This window comes from Dermacentor silvarum, chromosome 2, assembly GCF_013339745.2.
Source record: "Dermacentor silvarum isolate Dsil-2018 chromosome 2, BIME_Dsil_1.4, whole genome shotgun sequence".
In the NCBI taxonomy this organism is placed as follows: Eukaryota; Metazoa; Arthropoda; class Arachnida; order Ixodida; family Ixodidae; genus Dermacentor; species Dermacentor silvarum.
In genome coordinates, this window is record NC_051155.1 from 60679947 (window position 1) to 60704261 (window position 24315).

The window sequence follows — 24315 nt, forward strand, 5'->3', positions numbered from 1 at the left end:
GCAAATTGTGTAGTAGCACTTTTTGGGAAGCAAGTGGGTATCAGCGATCACTCTGGAACCTTCGACGAGTCATGTGTAAAAGCCAACGCTTGACCTGCTGATCAGATTTAGACTATCGCCAACTGTGCTTGCCGCTATCATTGTGCTTCGAATGTCACTTGCTTTTGTGGGCACAGGTTCGCCTAATAGAAAGTTAGTTTTTGATTCACAGTTTTGCTATTGTGTTCATCACCATCACTACAACGTGACAATACGTAGGGCTTTCAAGGGCCTTGACAACCACATCATGAAATTCTAGGTTTTCAAAAACTTGTGCATACACTAGCATAGGCATCCTTAGGTAGACACTATTAGCAATTGTCAATTCAAGTTAAGGTGAAGGTATCACTGTCGCCATCTTGCGTGTAGCTCAGATTCTCCCACCAGGCGACGCCACTCAGTCATGTTTGGAAAAGGCGAAAAAAAAAAAAATCTGCTCTTCGCCGCCGCTGCATGCCCCGGGATGGCCCTCTTGCGACGCGGCGACAGGTGATCCGCCAAGTTGAGGAAAAGTCCCCCTCCCCCCTTCTTTTCACGATTTGTGCCTCGCACCAATGTTGTTTTGTTGCTGTGCGTGGTGGCTTTCTCCCCACTGATACTTTCAACAATAGCTCGGTCAAACCTTGTAAAATCGTCAGTGCTGATGATGGTGGCAATTAGTGGTTCACCACTGCACGATGAATATGCGTATCTGCGTACATAAAAGGTTTTTTATTATATGGGTTTGGTGCAACGCTTGCCATCTGCCAGTTGCTGATGTCCTCTTGTTTGGTTGTTTCCCCAAATATACTGTAGTCATCAGGCTTGTAGCCAGGAATTTCTTTAGGGAAAGTGGGGGGGGGGGGGGCTAGGGCTCCCCCCTTCCCCCCTGGCTACGGGCCTGGTAGTCGTAGAACTGTCATGGGACAGCATCTATAAATTTGTAAGTTGCAGGTGTACTGTGGAGATAAGTTTTCCGGCAATGAAATACTAGTAGGGGTGTGGAAATATTCATTACTTTGAACGAATCATATAACGTACTGTTCAATTTGCTTTTTTTAATCGCATAGTCATTATTCCATTTGATTTTTCTTTGCCTGTATTCGATTTGTATTCGATTCGTATTCGATTCGGTGACAAAAGTTATTATTCTCGGGCCCCTATCAAAATAGACAGCATAGTACACGTGGTTAGGCTGCTTTATTGGGGTAGAAATTGCGCACATAATCACGTGGTCATGGGTTCGATGGTGCACCCACTAAAGAGCCCGCGCGAATAGTTTTGGAGATCACGTCATTCGAGTTCCAGAGCCGTGGTACAGTGAAATGGTAAATGAAGCGGTTGCACAGAACATTTGCTTTAGGAAATTCACACGCGCTCACCGCTGCTAGTGCTCATCGCGCAAGCGTTATGATTACGATGGCCATCGCAAGCACTCGCGCACAGCCTTGCGCGCAGCCCTCAGAAATTGTGCATGTTTCGCCGACAGCCGTTTTCGTGACACAGGCGTCACATTAGCCTATGGCATAAGATCACATGATCTACAGAAGCAGGGACTGCATAAACAAATTATTTGCGAGAAGTACTTTTTCTAATAGTCATCAATCTATATAGTGTAAATTGTGCACATGTTGTCTGCCTTTTTCACGCTGTCCATGCTTTCATTTATCTTTCTCTCTCTCAACTTTTGTCTGCTGAATTCGGAGACTTTATAGCGCATGTGGAGACTGTATTTTGTTGTGCACACTGTTGTGCATGCAATGGCGGAAAAGAAATGGCAGAAAACTCTGCTCCGTCGGTTGCCATGCACCACAAGCAAACTGCAGTCACTACAGTGATTTTCAAGGGTACAGTGATCACTCAAAAAGTAAGTGGCGGTGGGACCACTATGCAAGTGCGATGATTACGCGGATAAATACGATATACAGGGTGTTTCAGCTCACACTTTCATAATTTATTTAAGGTTGTCTGTGGCACATAGCCCAATTCTAGTTAATGAGCTGGTCTACTCGAAGAGGCGGACATTACCTGCACAAACAATTCAAATGCATAATCGACTAATTAACAAAAATACACTAATAAGGTTTCTAACTAATTACCTGATGGCCCATATTGCAATTTACAAATTGTAGTTCACAAGGCGGATTCACTTAGAATTAATTCGCAGTATGACATCAGTTTCGAGATATTAATTCCCGAACTTTGCGGAGAAATGCAGTGGCGATACAGTTAATTTTGTGCTTCAATGCATAAAGCGGCGTTTTGTTAAGAACCTAACTGGAACGCCAATGCATTTCTCCGCAAAGTTCGAGAAATAATATCTCGAAACTGGTGTCATCCCGAGAATTCGTTCCAAGTGGATCCGCCTTGCGAACTCCACGGCTACAATTTGTAAATTGTAATATGGGCAATCAAGTAATTAGTTAAAAACTTAATTAGTGAATTTATCTTAATTATTCAATTATGCATTTCAATTTCTTGTGCAAGTAATGTCCGCCTCTTCGAGTAGACCAGCTCATGAACTAGAATTGTGCTATCTGCCACAGGCAACCTTTAAGAATTTTTGAAAGTGTTCGCTGAAACACCCTGTATCTTTCAACGAGAAAAGCACCTACTGGAAATCATGTGTTTCAAAACTTCACTGGGCGTTGGAACACGTGACATTTGCTTAGTAGCACGCGTCTTGGAATGCAGCAGGTCACGCACCCATCAGCACTTTTCGCTGCAGTCTGCAAGGCTCGCTCATTGTTTGCTGCTAATCCTATCGTTCCACCGGCGTCACGTACAATAGTCAAACACAGTACCCTGCCACACACGTCGCACCTCATTGCATGGGGAAAGAAAGTTTCCTGATATCGTCGTACGAGCCTGCAAAATAGAGGGGGCAAGAGCAATTTGCAATTCTTTTTGGCACAATGGCCTAACCTGCTGGCTAGCTGGCATGCACTCATGATGTACCGTGCATGGCGCTTTCTTTCTTTATTTATTTTTCTCCCCGCAGCCACAAGTTAGTGAACTGGCGTGGTTGCAGACACGTGTCCTTGAAGGAAGTGGGGGAGGCGCCGTGAATAGACTGAGCCAAACACTCAAACCTGGAGAAAGAATTCTCTCCGCGTTTTGCCCGCTTTGTAATGTTTAGTGGCGCCAAATTTGACAAACGTTGGAACTGACATGAAACAGCTTGATATCTTCTTGCACAGATGGCGCCACCACTGAAAATTACCTGTGAGATTTATTATTTATTTGAAATCTTCTGTTTCAAGCACTGCTTAGTAAAACTCGTGAGTGCTAGTAATTACATGACACTGTATGGTTATAGTAATGTGCAACAATTGTTGTGAATTATCGTGTACATGAAAAAGAATGTCAATTTGCACGGACCTGCTAAGCAGATAAATTAGCTGAATTCACTACTCTCCTGTAGATTCCCTAATTAACATAAGCCAATTTTCTCTTCATAAAATTTAAGATAAGGGCTTGCTGCTTGATTACTGAAAATATCAAAGTTTCAGCTAGAATAGTTTTGTCCCGTCGCCGGTAATGCGTGACCAAGTATACTCATAAATTGTCAATTGTAAGTAATAATACCTCACAAACTGTTCATTAGAACACAAAACGACTTTGCATGGATGATAAGTACACTGTAGCCTAGAAAACCACTAAATATTGTCCTGAGTTTATAAGGAAAAAAGATATTCATTCATACACTTTTGTAGTTTTGCCCATTTTTATTGGCGCCTATATAAATTTCTAATTGCTTTACATGCAATTTCTCTTCATAGAAACCTTGTATAACATTTCATTTAAAGACACAGCAAATTTCATTTTGTTTTGTTGAACAGTTTAGTCAGAATGGCAGTACAGCGGAGGCTAGTACAGCAAAAACGCAATTTTTTGCTCCCACTGTTTTGACTGCCGTTAGGTAACACTTCAGGCTAGGAAATAATACTAGCTGTCATTGGTAAGCGCAGAAATTAAGCTTTCTAATGCAATAAAGTTCACATTTGTCCAATGAGCGCGGGAAGCACAGTGCGTCCGCAAACAATGACTAAAATGCCGAGCGCGTGCCGCCGGAGTGGCCACCTTGAAGAGATGATTAGCCTCATTGTTAGACTAATCACCATGATTGACAGGCTAAAATGATGTGGAGTGTCTGGATTGCCCCTTTCACCCAGAACATAGATTTTGTGTGCAAAAAATGATGTGAATGTAGAACAGAATTAGTGCCATCACTGTGAAAATACAGTACTAACTCCCATGACATGAAATTCCCTGCTTATGATTGGTAAGCTGTAGTCCATGGCTGGTAATAGATCTTCTTTCAGAAAAAAAATGCACAGATGCTGCCTTTTCACACTGCTCTGTCAGGACTGTGGGAATGTAGGACACTCTGTGTTCCTTAGATTCAAATCAGATGGTAACTCCTAACAGAACATGTCCTCAGAGATCGCTGGTGCAGCCATACAGAAGATCCTGTTTCGTGCAGGTGCTTTGCATTGTGAGAATTGCAGGGTCTTTTCTGCCACCGTTTTCCCTTTAACAAATACCCATGCGACAGGGGCAAAGTTAATACCGTTAAGTGCCTCTTAATTCCAATATATGTAAAGTTACTGCTACAAGATGGTACTACGCATTTATAGCAGCAGTGATGCAGCAAATTTGTTTGCAATCATAGTATCATAAAAGAAAAGAAGCAGACTTCAACAATTTTTTTCAGCCGTGAACTCGTTTAGTGCAGCAGCAGCATTCTTCCACAGTGAAGACCACCATGTTATTTTCACTTGCCTGCATTTTACACAATTCTGCTCACCCACTATGGGGGAAAGGGCAGGAAGCGAGCAGTTTCAGGGTTCTTGGTTGAGGTAATGTATGGGTGTGGTCATAGAATAACGTATTAATTTTAAGTAAGTATTTTAAGAATTGTAATATTCAGTGTGATCCTTCAATTATAATTTTGCCACGAGCAAAATGACACCGTGCCAGCTGCAAGATTTGACTGAGAATCTGTCATTTTTTTCCTTTACATTTGCAGTGCCACTACAATAAAACCTCGTTAATACATAGTTGGCGGGGAACATGAATCAGGTACGCACTAAGTGATGTACAGTAAAAGCTCGATGATACGATCACGGCTAATACGAATTTCCGGATGATACGAATTTTTCTGTGGTCCCGGCCGAGCCCCATTACTTTGCAACGTGCTAGAGAACGGTTCTTACGAATCGATTTTCAGCCTACGTCGGTTGATACGAATAAACGCCGCCCCACCGACGGCCGCGAAAGAGAACAGCGCGCAGTCACGCGCTTTCTCGCGTCCTCTTTTGGTGCGGAGGCGCGGCGCCGGACAGCGCGGACTCCGCGACTGGGCGCGAAGAGTTTGAAGCGGTGGCGCTTTTGGTGTTTTTGTACTTTTCCTACTTTTCTGCGAGCCGTCAGATGGAGTGGCTGCTGCGCTTCGGGCCGCGTTCTTCGTGTTTGCGCCATTTTGCTTAGTCGCAGCGAGCTATGTCTCCCAAGCGGAAAGCACTCTCCTTTAAAGAGAAATTAGACATTCTTCGAAAGGTCGATGAGGATCCCAAGAGGATGCGGACGGAGTTGGCTAAGGAGCTAGGCCTCGCAACGTCAATTGACACTGAGCACAATTGTTGCACAGCGAGACTATCATGAAAAACGTGCTTTCGTTCAACGTCAATTCGAACACGCTTATTTCGAACATACCGCGCACCGACAATGCTCTTAGCAGCGCGCCAAATCACGCGGCGGCGCCTCCGACCGGCATTGCTCCGACACCGCCATAGAGCAAAAACTCAGGAGAGACCCCTCAATGCCGCGCGCGAAGGAACGGAGAAAAAAAAATAAAAAAGACCCCGCAGCGGAAATTTCACCCTCTCTCAAATTGCAAGGTCGCCGTTTCTGCATCGCGCCGGAACAAGCGTGCACGTGCCGACTAGAGTGTTCTAGACAACCGTATTCTAGCACACACTAGTGCCGACGTCTCAGCCACACGGATAAAATGGCAGTGAACCCTTCTCTTCTATTTTCTAGTCACATGTTGACCTTGCACGCTGCGGCAGCAGCGCAGAGGAAAGCAGCGGCGGAGGCACAGTCGGGCCAACGAAACTGCCACGCCCGCAAACGCTCGCTTCCCGATAACGGCAGAAAACGAAACTTCAGGGGGCGGCTAAAATAAGATGGCGCCAGCACGGCGGCGGGCGCGCACGGAGATGTGCACACGGAGTCGAAGGTGAGAGAGCTACGAGGGAGTTGAGAGGGAGGGCGAGGGGAGCCACCGAAGCGGCGGAGTTAACGCGGCCAAATCCGCTTCCATGCCGCCCTCCTCCCTCACCTTCGACGGTCTCCGCGCGTACCCGTGTGCCGGCGCCGCCGCCCGCTCGCTCCCTGAAGCTTCGTTTTCTGTCGTTATCGGGAAGCGACCGTTAGCCGGCGTGGGCAGTTTCGTGGTCCGCGCTTGCTATGCGCTTGCGCGCCGCGATATTTCACGACTCGCACCGTTCGTGCATCGTGCTATGGTGCACGAATACTTCAAAAATACGTCCTTTTAATTCGAACAAATTTTCGGGCCCCTTCGAGTTCGAATTATCGAGATTCGACAGTAGTTTTAATTGTGTTTCGATGATACGAATTTCGGCTAATACGAATATTTTTCGTGACCCCGTGAGATTCGTATCATCGAGCTTTTACTGTACTAATTAACCGACAATCACGGATGAGCGGTTATAGACTTACAGGCCAAGAAAACATGTTAATTCTCACTCAAACAGAAATATTTAGCAGGTAAAAGTGCAAGAAATGCCACTAAAACATAAAATAGTCATATTTTATGTAGAATAACCTTAGTTTACTTAAGAATTATGTTTCCATGTGTAGCTTTCTTATCTGTGAGATTATGCATTCATTTGCTGAATGAGTTGTGGGAAAGCACTGTGCCACAAGTGGCATTAGGTGGCAATAATAATGTCACTTCGTGTACCTGTGCCGCACAGGCACAAATCTTGTATCGTGTCGTAAATGTTGGGAGGTTTCTAGAAGGCTTTCTTAACAATCTAGCTTGATTGAATGCTTGTCCTTGGTATTTGTTTAAGGCCATGTAATAATGCCAGATTATCACATGTCCTTCATGGGTGAGGATGCCAAATATAGGCAAGCCTTTTTAGGCAGCCGAAATGTCTCGCCAGAAGAAGCTTGTACAAAAAGCGCTGCATTGTTCTTGTTGAATGATGCCGATAGTAGTATTCTTGTTAATCAACTGATCACATGGAACTTGCGTGCCGCAATTTACACATGCTGAAAGATATCAGATGCTTTTCTTTTTTTGCAGTTCATTGGTAATTGTAATCCTTTGCAAACAGATTTGTCTGCAAACGGCTTGCTTTTGCATGTTTTAAATGTTATTGTTAAAGGAGCAAAAGAAGAAATAAACTTTTGGAATCTGGAAATCTCTCTAATGTTGTGGGGGTAATAGTATTCACTTGCATTTGCAGATTGTGGTTCTGTTTAATGCTTTTCGAACGTTGTCTACCAACATTTACTCCTTTCTCCTGTGAGGACAGAATTTCTGCCCACAGTGTATGTAAATAAATAAAATAAGCAGGAAAAAAAAGCTAGTATTGCAGGTAATTAATTTGCATTTGCTAAGCTGTACCGAGAGCTGCTTGTATGTGTGGATTGAGTGCTTGAGTGACTGATGTCCAAGAGTGTTAGTGCAGCTGCCTAGTATGAGAGTGCTTAGCAATCGGAGCACTCTCATGGATGCAGAGGTCAGCTGTGCTTGAGCAAGTGTTCTTTAACACCCACAACATCAGCCAATCACGCCATCTCTTCCACGCAGCACTTAGAGCAGTCTATACTGAAGTGTCAGAGTCTGTACGTGGCATACCAGTATGAAATGAACAGCCTGATTCATGTCCCATATTGCTAAATCTCCTTTTAAAGGGTCCCTGAAACGGTTCGGACAAATTTTGTAGACGCTTAGGGTGCAGCTACAGTAAAACATTCGCATTACAATTTAAGAGAAGCGTCTCATATTAAGAGAGCTACGGACGATTACAAGTTGCCCTCCTCCCTAGCCATGCATTTCCTCCTCAACTCGTTCGCCGAGTGATTGGGGCTAAGCACCGCCTTCGCTGGCTCTACGTCATGTTGTGACGTACGTTGTCGTCTACTTCCGGTTGTCTTGGAGCCAGCGCGCGATAGCTCTTCAACCTCTCCGCTAGCCGCCCAGCCGTCGATCCCTAGCAAGAGCGATCAAGCAGCGTGCGTTGCGAGCGTTCTGTCGCAGCGCGGAGCATGTCCAGTGTTCCGGTAACCACAGGCGAGCTGGGTGTTTTGACGGATAGCCAGAGGCGTAAACTAAAGCCCCTCCATACCGCTGCGATGAAGGAGCTTCGTAGACATACGTGAGTGGCCTGATCGGCATGCACGGTCCAGCCATCTGGTGGCGCAGAGCTTAACCAGCCAAATACAGAGCTAATATTCCTGTAACCAAGTGTAAAACATTTTAAACATATAAAAAGATGTGTTCAAGATTACGCTCCGGCCAAAAATTTAAGCCAGCAGCAGAAAAAACTTCGTTACTGCTATATTAGCTTTGTATTTGGCTGAGCTTTGTGCCACCAGGTGGCTGCACCGTGCAAGCAGTTCACGTTTGCCCCTCCGTTCATCACGTAAAACGTGGTAAAATGGCCAGTACACTTGTGCTTGCGTTTACCTGAATACTGGACAAGCTAAATTCTGTTGTGGCAATCCTTCGACGTGAAGTGACGGCCGCAAATGCGTAGATGCTGGCGCCGTTTGGATACTGTCAGTCCGATGCACTGCAGCCACTCTGCTCGTCTGCTGCCTTGCAGCGGAGCACGATGTCGCAGCTTGACATGTCGCTGATCGCTACGTTTGCAGCTCACAACACAAGGGCGAACCATGGTGCTTGCGAAAAGAAAGAAGAAGACCAACACTGACCGCGCAGCTCTCGTCAACACGGAGCACGTTTTAACACAAGCAGACGACACTTGCTGTGGGCTGGAAGTGCTTTTAGTGTAGTGGTACATGTCCTTGTGCATTCTGTTTCTGTTACTTTCTTTTTATATAAACAAATTAACTAACATCTAAATTATTACGAACAACATTTGTTCACCATAATGTTGAAAAAATTATTGATGACGTGCCCTGGGCAGCCAATCTGATAGCTGGCCCAGTGACGTATATTGGGCAAATCGCGTCACTTGGGCACAAAACTCAGCCGATTGGCGTGTTGCGATCGGTAGCTATGTACCTTTTTCAAGCCTTATAATAAATTACACGCTTTATGTGGAGCGCTTAGATACGTAAATTAATGATCCGAAGGACCTACTCTAACGACTCAGTACGTTTGTACAAAATCGTCAAAATCGTTTCAGGGTCCCTTTAAAGGGTAACTTCCTTTGTGGATCCATACGGGTTTTGATGCTGTGGGCGTTGGACTCTGAAGAACAGCATATGTGGAGAAGGGGAAGACTGAAGAGGAGGCTGTTCCACTCGATTGGTTGCATCAGCGATGACATATTCTTGTCGCGGTAGATGCGCACCTGCACTCGCTTGCGGCGGAAGGGACGTGCTGCAGTGGCAGATATTACACCGGCGTTCTGTGTTGGCGTGTTGTGCAACGCTACAGAAGTGGTTCCAAATGAAGCCACCTGTCAATAAGTAAAAGAGTGATGTAGCGTGTGAGGCTGCTTGAACAAAAAGGCAAACCCAGTGGTGGCGAGAAACAGCAGAGACAGCCCAACGAGAAGCTTTGTTTACTTTGACTTTTATCTTTGGTAGATTCTGGACAATATTTTTTCCATTGGAATGCCACATTTCACTTTCTCAAGTGTGATATCTACAAGAACGGAAATTTGGGCGAGTTTGTAAGAATTCATACTTGACTGACAGCACAAAAAACGAGGACACGAGAAGGAAAGCCAGGCGGGACAAAAGAGTGATATTTACTCCATGTGTACCAGCCAGTAATGTTCCAACTTGCGCTTGTACAGTAGTCATTTCTTCAACATTGCTGAGGGGTTTCCTTTTGTGCTACAGGCCCCTATATGTTCCCATGTGAAGCTGTGTGTGCTCTGGTGGCAGTCAGGCTGCATGGGATGTCGTTATTTAGTCCTTAAATTTTTTGCACGCAGGCTAAACACAGACAGGAGGTTGTACGATGCCCTTAATGAAGTGGTTCGAAAAGGGGATGTTGTTCCGACGACAGAAGAGGATGACCATGTGTCCAAGCTATTTCTATTTGACTTTGAGCAGAGCGGCATCCACCTGGACGAGGCCACAGTGAGTGCAAACCCTTCTCACTTTTGAATGACTAAATAAAATTAGGCTTAAAAAGGAGACAAATGTAGAACAGGATCACCGCTGACCTTCAGCTGTAATTTCTTTGCTAAGACACAGTTTTCAGCCCTATGAAGAGGTGCAGGGCTGACAAATGTTAATTAAAACAGCAGTGAATTTTGCTGGAAATTTTGAGGATGTATTTCTTGAAACTGGGCTTAGGGACAAGGCACATAAGAAATGGGTAGGCGTTATGGTCTGGCTAGCGTCAATTTTGAAATCACAATGTGCCTCCTAAGTTTGCTTGTAAAAAGATTGTAATCAATGTATTTTAGTGGAATAAATGATTGGTGATTAACACATTATCATAATGTCCACTGCCAAGAATGTTGCAAATAAAGAAGGTTGTCTCTTAATCTCTATTACTCTGAATTTTATAATGAATTGATATTTTTGCGGAAATGCCTAGTATAGCACAAGCAAGCTTGTCCTGTTCGGTGTGTGTCTTCTTTATTTGAGTCTTTTAGAAACAAAGAGCCCAAATCAAAGTGCTGCTGCTGTTTGTCTTGGATGGTTAAAGCAGGCTTGGAAGTTAGGTGAAGCAGCACTCTGATGTTTCTAATATATCTGTTGGACGATCAAATTAACAGTGTTTAAAGATGCTCTAAAGGAACTGCAGTCAAATTTCAATTATTTAAGCTCATGTAGTACAAAATTTCAGCTAATTTGAAGCAAATCATGAAATTTTTATCGTCCCTATTAGCTTTCTGTGCATTTTGAGAGTTGTTAATTCGAGAAAGCTGAAAGGTCAGGTGAGCTCGCTCTCAACGGGAAGCTTAGCTCACTTTTAAGATTACAGCAATGAAACCACAATTTGATGTATTGCAGTGTATATGTTGCAATTGATATACCTTCAGCTAAAGAAATTGCATACAAAAGAAATCCAAGTTAATGCATTTAACTGAATTACATTTATGTTAATCACTCTAATTTAATGCAACAATAGTGAAAGAACTAATGCAGCATTGAAGGCAATGGTTAAGTTATGCTAAAGAAATAGGTTTTGCTCCAAAAGGCCTCTCAGAATTATTTAGTATCGGGAGATGACTTACTTGTTGAGAACATTGTAGTTGAAATCAACGTGTCTTCTGGATTTTAACTGCCAGTAAATAGAGAAGCACACGGGGTTTCTATACATCAGTGATGGCGTTAGAGGTGCTTGGAGCAAGGCAGGAACCTTGCACCATGCCAACAATGTTAGAGATCAGTTTCTTCATAGTTTGGTGCAGAGTGTGTCCCAAGGGTCCCACAATTTGAGCAAGCCTAGCTTTGCAAAGTGTTAGTGCCAGTGGATTCTTCTGTACAAAGATGCTGCTTTTTGTTTCATATTCAAGTGCTTTGTAATGTGCTTTTGTTATCAGTTGACTACAGCTTACAAGTTGTTACAGGATTAATTTATGTCCCAGTGGAAGTTGATTCCCCATTTACAAAGTGATGATGCAACTTTGCTTTCTCACTTGCGGAGGCTTTCTTCTCAGTAACAGCAGCGTACTTGCTATTTTCGAACACCAATTCATCAAATAGTCGGACAATTTTTTTGTGTAATGCCTCTTCAAGGCCAAGAGGCATCTTGTTCGAATGCTGCCAAGAGTTGACACTAGGCCCTCGTGCTCCCTTCTCCATCTTGCTATCAGTCAAAACCAGACTGATGCTTTGTTCAAGTAAAGTTATATACCACATACTGTTTTGCGTGTTCTGTAGATGATTATGTAGAGTGAGCAAGTGTACTCAAGCATATACAGTGTAGACCGCTTATAACGTAAGTCGCCGGAGTCGCGAATATCCGCACTATAACCAAAGCAACAATTTTCAAGGCCTGCACATATGCAAAACATGTACACCAAGCCGCCACGCATATGCAACAGTCGAGGAATGCGGCTAGAATGTTTGCATTCAATTTACAGTCGAATCTCGTTAATTCGAACCAAATCACGTGGCGGCGCCTCCGACCGGCATTGCTCCGGCACCAGCCATAGAGTAAAAGCTTAGGAGAGACCCCTCAAGTCGCGCGCGAACAAAACAAAAAGAAAAAAGAAATGCGGCGGAAATTTCACCCTCTCTCAAATGGCAAGGTCGCCGATTCTGCGTTGCGCCGGAACATGCGTGTACGTGTCGACGTCTCAGCCATGCTACCGTAGCCACACGTAGAAAATGGCAGTGAACCCTTCTTTCTCCTTTATGCTTCCTCTACTTTCTAGTCACGTGTTGGCCTTGCACGCTGCGGCTACGGTGCAGAGGAAAGCAGAGGCACTGTCCCAAGCTGGCCAACGAAACTTCCCACAGCAGCAAACGCCCGCTTCCCGATAACGGCAGAAAATGAAACTTCGGGGAGCTGGTGCCGGGCTGGCGCTGGGCCGGCTGGAGCGGCGGCGCCTGCACGGCGGGGAGCGCGCACGGTGACAGTCGAAAGTGAGGGAGCTACGAGGGAGGGCGAGGGGAGCCACTGAAGCGGCGTAGTTGCCGAGGCAAAATCCGCTTCCCTGCCGCCCTCCTCCCTCACATTCCACGGTCTCCGCGTGCGCCCTTCGCCGTGCCGTGCCGGCGCCGCCCGCTCCCCTGAAGTTTCGTTTACTGCCGTTATCATGAAGCGAGCGTTGGCTGGTGTTGGCAGTTTTGTGGCCCTCGCTCGCTATGCGCGCCATGATATTTCACGACTCGCACTCAAGATTCTGGTTTCAGCCTCACTGGCTGTTCGTTCAGCACCACGTGCCCTTCTCCTCCACTTCGTCTCTCTCTCTTCCTCAAGCACTCCTTGGGGCGCCCGTTTGAGGGGAGCGTTCGCTGTCTCTGATGACTTCCGTGCTCCCAGGCAGCTGCACTGTAACCGGTATTTCGTTTCCCGCAACTGCACTATAAGCGATACGTGTATACATGGAGTGCTATGGGAAAATTAACGGGAGTCTGAAAAGACCGCACTATATCCGGTCCTGCACTAAAAGCGGTTACGTTATAAGTGGTCTATACTGTAATTTATTGCATCTGTTTCCTTGTTGAAAATGCTGATCCCCAGTTAAAAAAGGTTCAAAAGCTCATTTAAGGACGTTGATTAATTGTATGTGTGTTGCTTATTTCTGTTCATTTCCAGCGCAAGGAAGTTGTTGCTCTCAACGACTTCGCCCTTCACGTGGGGAGTCACTTTGCCAACAATGCATTGCAGCCCCGTACTGTGAAGAAGGCGAATCTCCCAGAAAGCGTCCGTGGCTGGTACGTGATGTGCTGCGATTTGATGTCTTGTGTTGCATGTTGGTTGGTTATGGACATGGCAGCCTCCTTGGATAACCAGGGACTGTCTGAATTGGTTTGAGTGGACATAGATTGACACTTAGCAAAAAACATTTAGAATGAACGACAGATACAAAGGTTGCGGCATGAGTGTGTTTGTTAGTCACTGACTAAAATGCGTTATGAAATTGTGGAGGAAAATCAAAGGTCTTGCATTGTATTGCTGTAATCTAATGCAATTTTATTGTTTGAATGAGGAATTCTTATAATTAAATGGCATAAGGTAAAAGGTGACATAAACTGGATAAAGTGACATTCTGCGGTGAAATTTTGACATACTGTAATGACCCCCAAAGGGGTCATGAAATTCAAGAAATGTGACCAACGCTCTGTAATATGACTAACAAACACATTTCTCTGGTTAAAAAAACTGAACAAAAAAACACCATCATGTCATAAAAACGTTATCATGCAAGCGTAATCCAACCGTAATTTAACAGCCTGAAATACTGAACAATCTTTCATAGCAATATATGCAATATTTTATGTGTATTTTGATGGTGTTTGCCTCCGTGTGATTGCAAGTCAGTAAATTTAACTTTGCTCTTATAGCAGTCATTCACTGCACCGTAGTTATTATGTAAAAATGTGCCAGATCTTGCTAGCCTTAGTACTCTTTTCAGGGTATATTCTAAGGTAAAAGTTTGGTATGTAACAGCAGGCGCACTGTCTCCTTTGTGTGAACAAAGGGGAAGATGGTGCAGCAGTGACTCTCTTGAGATGGCATTGACTACAAGCGCTCTTGTGCATGTAGAAGTTTGGTAGTTAATATTGTGCGCTACAAAATGATTCTTTGTGGAATAAATTATGAATTCTTAGTGCAGATTCTGTTGTATTAGAAGCCAACAATTGGGTCCTTAATACCTCCATTAAAATTCATTAGGTTCACTGACTCAGTTTCAAATTTTAATTTTTCTTTAGTTAAACCTGGCCCTGTCATCGCCCTGGAAACAGGAGAACTCGTGTAATTTGTCTTGCCGTGGGCTTCGAATCTCTGACTAATTTGGATAGTGTGGTTATATTTTCACACAGATCACCACCACCCAAATTATCAGCATAAAAATCAGCATTAGTAGTTACCAGTTTGCTGCATCACCTGATCCCATTGAGGGAGTTTGTATTGCATAAAATTTATGCATGTGTGTCTTGTATTAAAGTGAAGCTTTCTTGCGAACACTTCCACACTTTCCCGACTATGGCTGCTGCAGTCTTGCTGAATTGCACGCACGCAGGACGGCACTTGAATTGGCCTATATGTAGCCCCATCTGTTCTACGCCACAGATGGGCAAGTTACTGGATCTATTCTCTACTGATTATGCAGTGAAACAACAAACGATCCCTAAATGTCCTCACTGCAACAAATACACGCCAACAAGCTTATAATTCCTTTATTAAAGCAAAGCTTTCTGTGCCTTCTTTCCCGGGGTTTTGCACATTTGCTCAGTTGGTTTCTTGTACAGTGTCTGGAGATAATGCAAGAGTAAAGTGGGCTGACACTGGAGATGGTGTTATTATAAGTAAAGTGCACCAATTATGAAGACAACTCTAATCTGCAGTTGCATGGATCACGCCGGTTGTGTTGCATGGACTTGTGCGTGTCGCTGGTTTCCTGGAAAGGGAGGTAATGGCTGTGCTGCAAAGCGCTGCTTGAACGATGGGTTTATAGCATTTAAGTAACCGTTTTACGGACGCTTTGCTTTACATAGCTTCCAAAATGTGCATTGGATCTGCAATATTTTTCTCAGTGTCTGAAATAAAGTTTACATATGGGTATCTTGCTGCTGCTATATTTAGGTCGCATTTCAAGGTATCTTGCCCAGCCATGACAATCACTATGTTTCCATGCTTTATTTGCGCATATTTTAAATCAAACAATTTTTTTTGCTCTTAGCTTTGCCAGTGATGGGGAGCATGTTATTGTCCCTGGTCTCTACACAGATGCTGACAATGAGCTGGTGAGTTATGCTTTTTGTCCGCTTACATTTCAAAATGTTTGCTGTGGTGGCTCGAGCACAAGATACCGCACAAACCAAGCACGAGGTCTTAGGTTCAATTCTCGGGTTTGATTGTTGTGACTGTGCAGTGCTTGGGGAGTGAACTGAAATGCTCGGATTGTGTGCCTGCTGCCACTTCTTATGCCGCTGGTGGCCTCTGGTGCACCGGGCTGATGCATTATTGTGTCAAATGAAAGCGTGAGCCTTTGTGATGCATTGTGATGCTTGCTCATGTTACTGTGAATTCACCCCCCCCCCCCCCCCTCCCTCCCATACTGTCCCTTTGATGGATGTCTGCTAAGCATACATTACTTCACTACTCTATGGTTTCAAAGGGTGTACTTAAAAAGTTAATTAATATTTTTTGGTAATTAGCGAAATTATTGTCGGTCTTTTTCTTGCTGTTAATGTTTGCATAGCCACATAGCCTATCTGGATATATGACAGGAGCCTAGAGACAGTTAAAGAAGTGCTCCATGTAAAAAGAAATACCCGGTACTTAAATATGAGTTCCTGATGTAAATCTTCCTTTTAAATCGTGCCTTTCAAGGGTAAATCAGTCGTTTGCAGTTAACCATTTTGTGACTGTCCTTATTTGTGTGCCTTGGTGCTTCTCAAATGTGCTGCTCTGGGACAAATTATCAGCGCACATTACAAAAAAATACTAAAAGGGACACCGAAGAGTGACACTGGGTTACTGTATTCTGGGGCAGTACTTCTTCAAGACAAGAATAATAATTTGCAATTATTTCACAGGAAATGTTTGCGTACCAATAGGATAACTCTTCTGGCCCAGCCTTGACTCGGTGTGTGGTAGCCAATTAAGGTTAGCTTGGTTCGATGTTGGCAGTCTAACCTGGGACAAGCATGGCTATATATACAAGCCCCACATTGGCTAACTACCAGTCTTCCTACGCTGTGTCAACTGCTGGCCATTGTTATGCCTTACATGGCCCAACATAAATTTTTAGATGGCTCCAATATGTCCGAGATCAAAGGAAAGGACTTTCCGTTAAACTTGCACATTTTGTTTTGACAGGCACTCAGTCCTAGCTTAGCCATGCATACTGCCTCATAGTTTTATCATTTTATTATTTTCCGCAAAGTACTTTTATTGTGCATAATCTTCTGCCACCACAAAATCTCGATACGAGTTCCGTGCTAGAACCTGCTAATGCCGTGGGAAAAACTCGTATGGCATGCATATATGCATGTATGCTGCTTGGGAAGTGTAGCAAGTATTTCTCACAAACCACTGCAATTCCCTGGTGGTGTGATTGGATGAATCAAAGTTTGTGCTCCACGCCTAAGCTGTGTAGCTGCTATCATATGGTTATAAGTAGTTCAGAAAACATGCGTACTTCCCTTGCTGCAATTCTGTCCCATGATTGTGTACTGCAATGAATTCAGTGCATTGGCCGTATTTAGCGACAAAGCATTATTCCAACACTGCCAGTCTGCTGGGGCATTGGGAAGTGGTGTTCTGCCTTGGACCAAGGTCCCTGACTAATTCTGTACCAGCATAATTGGCCACCAGTTGTGGCCTGACTAGTGCTGACATAAGACTGGCCAAGAAAATCAGCAGCCTTCTGTATCCCAATTTATTGTCAATTATTGGTCGTCAGCTAATTCTGCTTGGGTTATAGTGAAGAAAATGAAAGGCTGAGTCTTTCTTTTTGATACTTGTGCCTGAGCTGCGGTGCTGCTATATTAGTATGCCGTCATAGATTTCAAAGTGTTATTGCATGGTTGGGCTGTTCTTGTTGAAAGAAAGTTATCAAAACTCGCTAGTCTGAGTCTTAGGTTCCATGAGATTCTAGCGAAATTGTTGTTTGAGCTTTGTAGAACAGATGCTCTACAAATCTCGTTATGGCGCAAGGAACTACCTTGGGATTGTCAAGCTCATCTTGTTTTTTTTGTCGTTTCTGGCTTACCGAGACTATGCACACGGTAAGAGTAATATTTCAAGTGTTCCAGAAGTTGAGTTTGCCAATTGAGACTAGCATAATATGCTTGTTTAGTGTCCTTTCTACAAAACAGAGGTTCTCCCCAAACTGTCGCACATGCGATTCCAGGTGCGAGAGGCTGCGTACCGTGCCTACCTTTATCCGGATAAGCACCAGAGCGAGCTGTTGGATGAGCTCTTGGGGGCGCGGCACCGTCTTGCGCAACTCTGCGGGTTTCCCAGCTTTGCACACCGCGTTTTGCGTGGCAGCATAGCAGGCAGCCCCGACGTCGTCGAACAGTTCTTGGGCATCCTCTCGTCACAACTGAAGCCCAGGTGAAAATTGGATAACCACTCCCGGCAAGTCTGCCTGAAAACCTGTTACCCTCACCAATTTTTTTATCAGCTAAGCAGCACATTTTCTTTAATAAATTACTCGATTAGGGTATTTTTTCTATTTGCGAAACGGCCCATGTGGCTGAGCATATTTGGCTCTGTCTTCAATTTCAAGGTGAAAGGCAGATCCTCATTGACACACTGCAAGCTAACATGCAGCCTCAGTCATTGAACAATCTCCCACTCTTGTCGCAAAGTAATGATTGATTAGCGGATTTGGGACTAATAGGTGTTACCCTCCTGTAAAATGGTGCATTGCTGAACCAGAGCTAGGCAGCATAATTTTGAAGGCACCTGAGATGCCTGCATCCTGCTTAGAAACTATTCACTCTGTGCCTGTTCAGTCTATATTAGAGTCAGTTTCATTGTCATTCAATTTTTTTTATTTATTTCAATACGCTCAAGGCCCATGGGCATTAGAGAAAGGAGTAGTAGGTACATAGGTTAAAATAAATAGTACAGAAGAATGAAATAATTGTAATGGAAGGTACAAGCTAAGTTTACGTAAAGAATATAAACGACAATACAAATAACCATAAAAATACAAAAACTGCTGATCTATGATCGATAGCGGCCTGTTTGAATGACACTGCATTTTTTAGTTTATGTCATAAACATTCTATTTGGTTTTCATTATCACTATTTGCACTAGTGTAACTATGTCTCTGGATTGCAGAAAAGCTGCAGAGTGCAGTGTCCTTACGATCTGATCATGCTGTCAATAATTTTGGTGTATGCCAAAGAGATTACCATCTCTATTGAGGGAAGTGTGGGCCTGGGCTCACAGGAATAATTTGCACAGTCGTTACAGACTGTGCTAGCATGACTTTTGTTGAACAGCAATGTGGATATTTTGGGATGATGAGTATTCAAAAGCTTTTCTACTCATGACTATCCAAAGAAACAGTCAAGAAGTGGGGAGCCAGTGTATGCGTCCTTTGTGTGCACCTGTTTTGGTGCCCTCTCTTTTTTTTACACATTTAAAGATTCTTTGTATGAGCAGGTTAGTTGCCTTCTTACTTTTGGCCATGTTCAAGATGGCACCTGTAACTTGAAAAGGTGCTCTGTATCACACTGCCTCCAGTACCAGCACGCAATAACCCCAACCACTCATCAGGAGTGATATAGGCAAGCCAGTTCTGCAGAAATCCACATGGTGGAGAAAATTTAATAAAAAGAAAAAAATGGCAACTTGTCTCTTTCGAAAGTGATACTGGTTCAAGGTGCACTAAAGTCAAATGTCAAGTCGAACAAAAGTTGTAGAATGCTCATCCAGGAGGACTAGAGCATCACTGTTACTGATAACATAGCTTCAAATAAGTGAGAAAATGGTGTAGACATAGTAGTACAAAATGCATAGCACTACTCTGCATTCTGGGGAAAAGACAACAGTGGGAAAGAAACAACATTTTACCCAATTTATTGGGTTTTTCTACAAAACTCTTCCTGGTATTTGTTATCTTGACCAAGCTCTGTCTATGCTTTTTTATGGTAGTGTGGCGCCCTCTCTGTGCAGACCTCTGACTTGAAGCGTGCATTAGCACATGACAGAGCATCACCTCTGAGATTGCTGGCACGTTCTACACTTCCTACATAAGGGAACCATTTAGCATGTAACAAACATTGAGAGGTTTCCGGAAGGGTGACGTAAAAGTTGCACTTTGATCTATGTTTGCCTTTAGCATTTGTTTAGTACTGTCATGGTTACACACTGCCTTATTTTCTATTTTTTTGCACAGGTTTAAAAAAGTGTGCCTGTGGCTAGTAGCACAGTTCTACCACTTCAGCAGGATTACTTGAACAGGAGAGCACTACTTGCACCATGAATGACAGTAAATGATTAGCAAATTAAGTGTTCCAATAATTATCTTAAAATTACCAATTGCATTTACCTTAGGGGGCCCATGCTGCTGTTTATATATTTAAAGCCAGATTATTAAAAATGCATTTCAGTAAATGGGTAGCAGTTCTTTAAAGGGATACTGAACAGAAGTATGAAAAAATTAGGAATGCATCACAATTGCACTCAGAAGACACAATTGTTCGTATCCCATAGATCGCACAAACCATCTTGGAGTACCCAGCAATACTTCCAGTAGGGTTGACATCACATCCTGTGTTTCCCACTATGGCTGCTTGGTGCAATAGCTTATAAGAAAATCAGTAAATGAAATACTGTCTATTGATTTCTTTTTGAAAAGAGCACTGCATTTACCACCTTCAGTGCCCCAGCTGTCATTTGGAGTTAAAAATCTTGGCCGCAATGTTTTTATTCACTATCCCTTTAAGACAATCTGAATGGTACAAGAAAAAAATTATCCCAGAAAATGTATAACATGTAAATCACAAAAAGAATTGGCAGTAGCTTCAAGACAGCAGTGACTGGCAGCAGTTTTGAAGTATTACCTACTTCCTAAAGATGTGATGCACCGCATTGATATTCCACTTATTATATTACAGCGGGTTTTGTAGGACATTCCAAATGTGGATATCTTGAAAATGGGTGTTTCATTGACGATTCTTACTGAAATGGAAGTGCCTCAAGCACTGACTCACTTCAATACTGCAAATGCAATCTTCACACTAAAGTTAACTACAGTGTAGACCGCTTATAACGTAAGTCGACAGAGTCGCGAATATCCGCACTATAAGCGGTGCCGCACCATAACCAAAGCAACAATTTTCAAGCCCCGCACATATGCAAAACATGTGCACCGAGCCGCCACGCATATGCGACAGTCGAGGAATGCGGCTAGAATGTTTTCATTCAATTTACAGTCGAATCTCGTTAATTCGAACCAAATCACGCGGCGGCGCCTCCGACCGGCATTGCTCCGGCACCGCCATAGAGTAAAAGCTTGGGAGAGACCCCTCAATGTCGCTCGCGAACAAAAAAAAAAGAAAAAGAAAACGTGGCGGAAATCTCACCCTCTTTCAAATGGCAAGGTCGCCGATTCTGCGTTGTGCCAGAACATGCCTGTACGTGCCGACGTCTCAGCCACGCTACCGTAGCCACGCATAGAAAATGGCAGTGAACCCTTCTTTCTCCTTTATTCTTCTACTTTCTAGTCACGAACGCCTCCTCCTAGTCACGTGTTGACCTTGCACGCTGCGGCTACAGCGCAGAGGGAAGCAGCGGCGCTGTCCCAGGCCGGCCAATGAAACTGCCCACGCTGGAAAACGCCCAATTCTCGATAACAGCAGAAAACGAAACTTCGGGGAGCTGGCGCAGGGCCGGCTGGAGCGGCGGCGCCTGCACGGTGGCGGGCGTGCACCGTGACAGTCGAAAGTGAGGGAGCTACAAGGGAGGGCGAGGGGAGCCACTGAAGCGGCGGAGTTGCCGAGGCGAAATCCGCTTCCCTGCCGCCCTCCTCCCTCACATTCCACGGTCTCCGCGTGCGCCCTTCGCCGTGCCGTGCCGGCGCCGCCCGCTCCCCTGAAGTTTCGTTTACTGCCGTTATCGTGAAGCGAGCGTTGGTCGGTGTTGGCAGTTTTGTAGCCCTTGCTCGCTATGCGAGCGGTGATATTTCACAACTCGCACTCAAGATTCTGGTTTCAGCCTCACTGGCTGTTCGTTCGCACCACGTGCCCTTCTCCTCCACTTCGTCTCTCTTTCTTCCTCGAGCACTCCTTGGGGCGCCCGTTTGAGGGGAGCGTTCGCCGTCTCCGCTGACTTCTGTGCTCCCAGGCAGCTGCACTGTAACCGGTATTTAGTTTCCCGCAACTGCACTATAAGCGATACATGTATACATGGAGTGCTATGGGAAAATTAACGGGAGTCTGAAAAGACCGCACTATATCCGGTCCTGCACTATAAGTGGTTACGTTATAAGTGGTCTATACTGTAATTAGATAATTTGTAAAGCATTGTTGCATGCTTGAGATAGTCGTCCATTCTGGAACTTTACAAGCCAGAAACAACAAAGAAGGCGGCCCAAAAGGAAATGATATCTACCGAGAAGGAAGATGAGATTGAAGGGTGGCACTCACACTTAGCTCTTCTTGCATTGCAATTTGTCTTGCAAGCAGTTAGCTACCTTGAGGTGCCAGCAACCTGAATAGGTGGGATTGTGTTACCTAGAATTCAACGTGCTGCCTCCTGTTCAGTAGCAGCAAGTCACAATCACTGAGCCATGAGAATTTATTGAACAAGGAAGTTTCCATGAAGAAAAGAAAAAGAAAGCTTTTTTTGGCAGTGTTTGTCACAAGGCATATGGACCGACTTAAGCATGACGTCAGGCATTCAGCCTTCACAAGGCAACCTAATCTGCTGCCATTCTCTAGCTGCTTTCAATGGGGAATCATAGGAAATGTGTACATCGTGCGTTGCATCTTAGGAACAGCATGCTGATTTGGTTATTGGTAGGTTTGAGTGCCACAGGCGGCCAGACCTACCGCTACTTTTTTCATCCCGTGGTGCTCACTTTCTGCTCGCTGCATTTCATGATTTGTAGTTATTGGCCTTGGTACGTGGAAACATTGTCGCCATTGCCAATGTTTGCTTTGGAGTGTCTGCACGATTAGCAACATGTTAAAACTTCTGAGCGGTGCGGCAGACAAGCAGACGACTACGAAATGCAGCCGTGCCTAGCGATTAGAAATGACTGCTCGCTGTCACATGCTTGGGTGGTATTTTCCATGATTCTATCTTTCTATTTTTTATTACTCGGCTTGTGGATTGTCACGTGATGCTCCCTCCTTTCTTTCCTCTATGGCAGTTTCATTGCATTATTCGTGCTTTGTCTTCATGTTCCCATGAAAGCTAAAACATGTATGCTGTTTCTGTCACTAGGGCAGACAATGATTACAAGGAGATGCTGGACATGAAGACATCTGGTAGCGGCAACAAAAGTGTAAGTCAGCCAAGTGGTATGCCAATGGTATTGGGAAAAATGGGACAAACATCCGTTTTTATGTTTATGTGCCCTTTTCACTAGGGGCACATTAATAGGGAAACTTTATGATAAATCAGATTTCATCTAAGTAGCGTGGAATAGCATTAGAAGATAATGAAATACTTCCTTTTTTTTCACTAGAACATACATTTTTTACGTACCCTCTGGCCTAAGAAAGCAGGGAGGCACTTGAACGAGTGGATAAATGTTGAAACGAATGCATAAAATAAAAATACAGAAATAAGTGCACAGATGCCTCCATCAGTCTGTGTGTGGCACAAGAGAAAGAGGGAATTTATTTGAAGGAAGGCAGAGAGTTCGGCCTGAGCTAGCGTGCTCTAGCCTGCTGCTCTGCACGGAAATTACTAAGCAGTCGAGCTGCGCGATACTGCTGTGGTTATCTTAGCATTCAAATCCCATTTGCACATTGCAGCAAGGGCAAGAGTTTGGTGCCCCCGTGACAGTGACGAACAAAGTTTTGTTTTTCTTCGCTGTACTGTGATGGCGAGGCTGAGGAGGTGGGCTGACAACGTCACAATAACGACAACTCAATGATTACGACAGCATCGCGAGGACAGTGTAACAGAAAGGGTGGATGGGTGGTGCAGCAAACCCAGTTTTCAGCTTTTAAATGCTTTTGCAGTGAAATTATGTTGTTACGTGTACATAACAGGGACTTTTTAGACTGCATATACCAGAGGACGCTCACTGGTCACCAAGATTGTGGCCAGCTTGTAGCAGTAAAACTATAGATGATACAATCAGTACTATCAATAGTTCAGGCACTATCAAACTGACGATAGTACATAAACTGTTGAAAGTAACATTGATAATACAATAGTACTATTGATGATGCACTATCAATAATGTAAATCACATGGCATACCACATGTAAACACTGCAACACTAACTTGCCGACATTTTCCTGCATTGTCCCGAGCCACGGGCTATGCATATGGCGGTAACGACTGTAGCACTCTAGGTTGTCACAGTGCACGCATCACTGTGTGCTGTAGGCGTACCAACTGCACCATGGTGGCAGAATTAGTACCTGGCATAGCTTTCCATATGGATGTTATCAGGTGCTGATAGTATAAGGGGTACAAGGTTATGCGACGTACTGCAAGCAGTCATGGCTGTACAAACTTTGCGAAGTTTGCCTCCAACAATGTCTCGGGTTAATATGTTATGCAGACGCCTGTGACGATCATAGTCCTCGTAGTGCTTACGTCACCCAGCGCTGTAGACTTGGCCTCTGCACTGTGACGGCAGAGTTTGTACTTGGTCTACCAGGCTGCCTACTAAGTTGCTTCGGTTCGCAGACCCATTACAGCCCGAGCTGAAGTACAGGGAGCAGCCAGCGTTTTCCCACTACCTTTTTGATTGGCTACTTTGCCATCTGACGTC

General features: G+C 44.3%; 1 protein-coding gene across 1 annotated transcript in view; it reads left to right on the forward strand.

Annotated features, from left to right (window-relative positions):
• The window catches only part of LOC119441521 (mitochondrial intermediate peptidase), a 495739-nt gene that overhangs the window by 431908 nt on the left and 39516 nt on the right, over positions 1–24315 (forward strand). The window contains exons 5-9 of the mRNA XM_037706135.2: positions 10191–10338; positions 13481–13599; positions 15570–15633; positions 17748–17953; positions 22806–22866. Of these exons, the coding sequence (XP_037562063.1) occupies positions 10191–10338; positions 13481–13599; positions 15570–15633; positions 17748–17953; positions 22806–22866 (598 nt within the window). The remainder of the gene's footprint in view (positions 1–10190; positions 10339–13480; positions 13600–15569; positions 15634–17747; positions 17954–22805; positions 22867–24315) is intronic.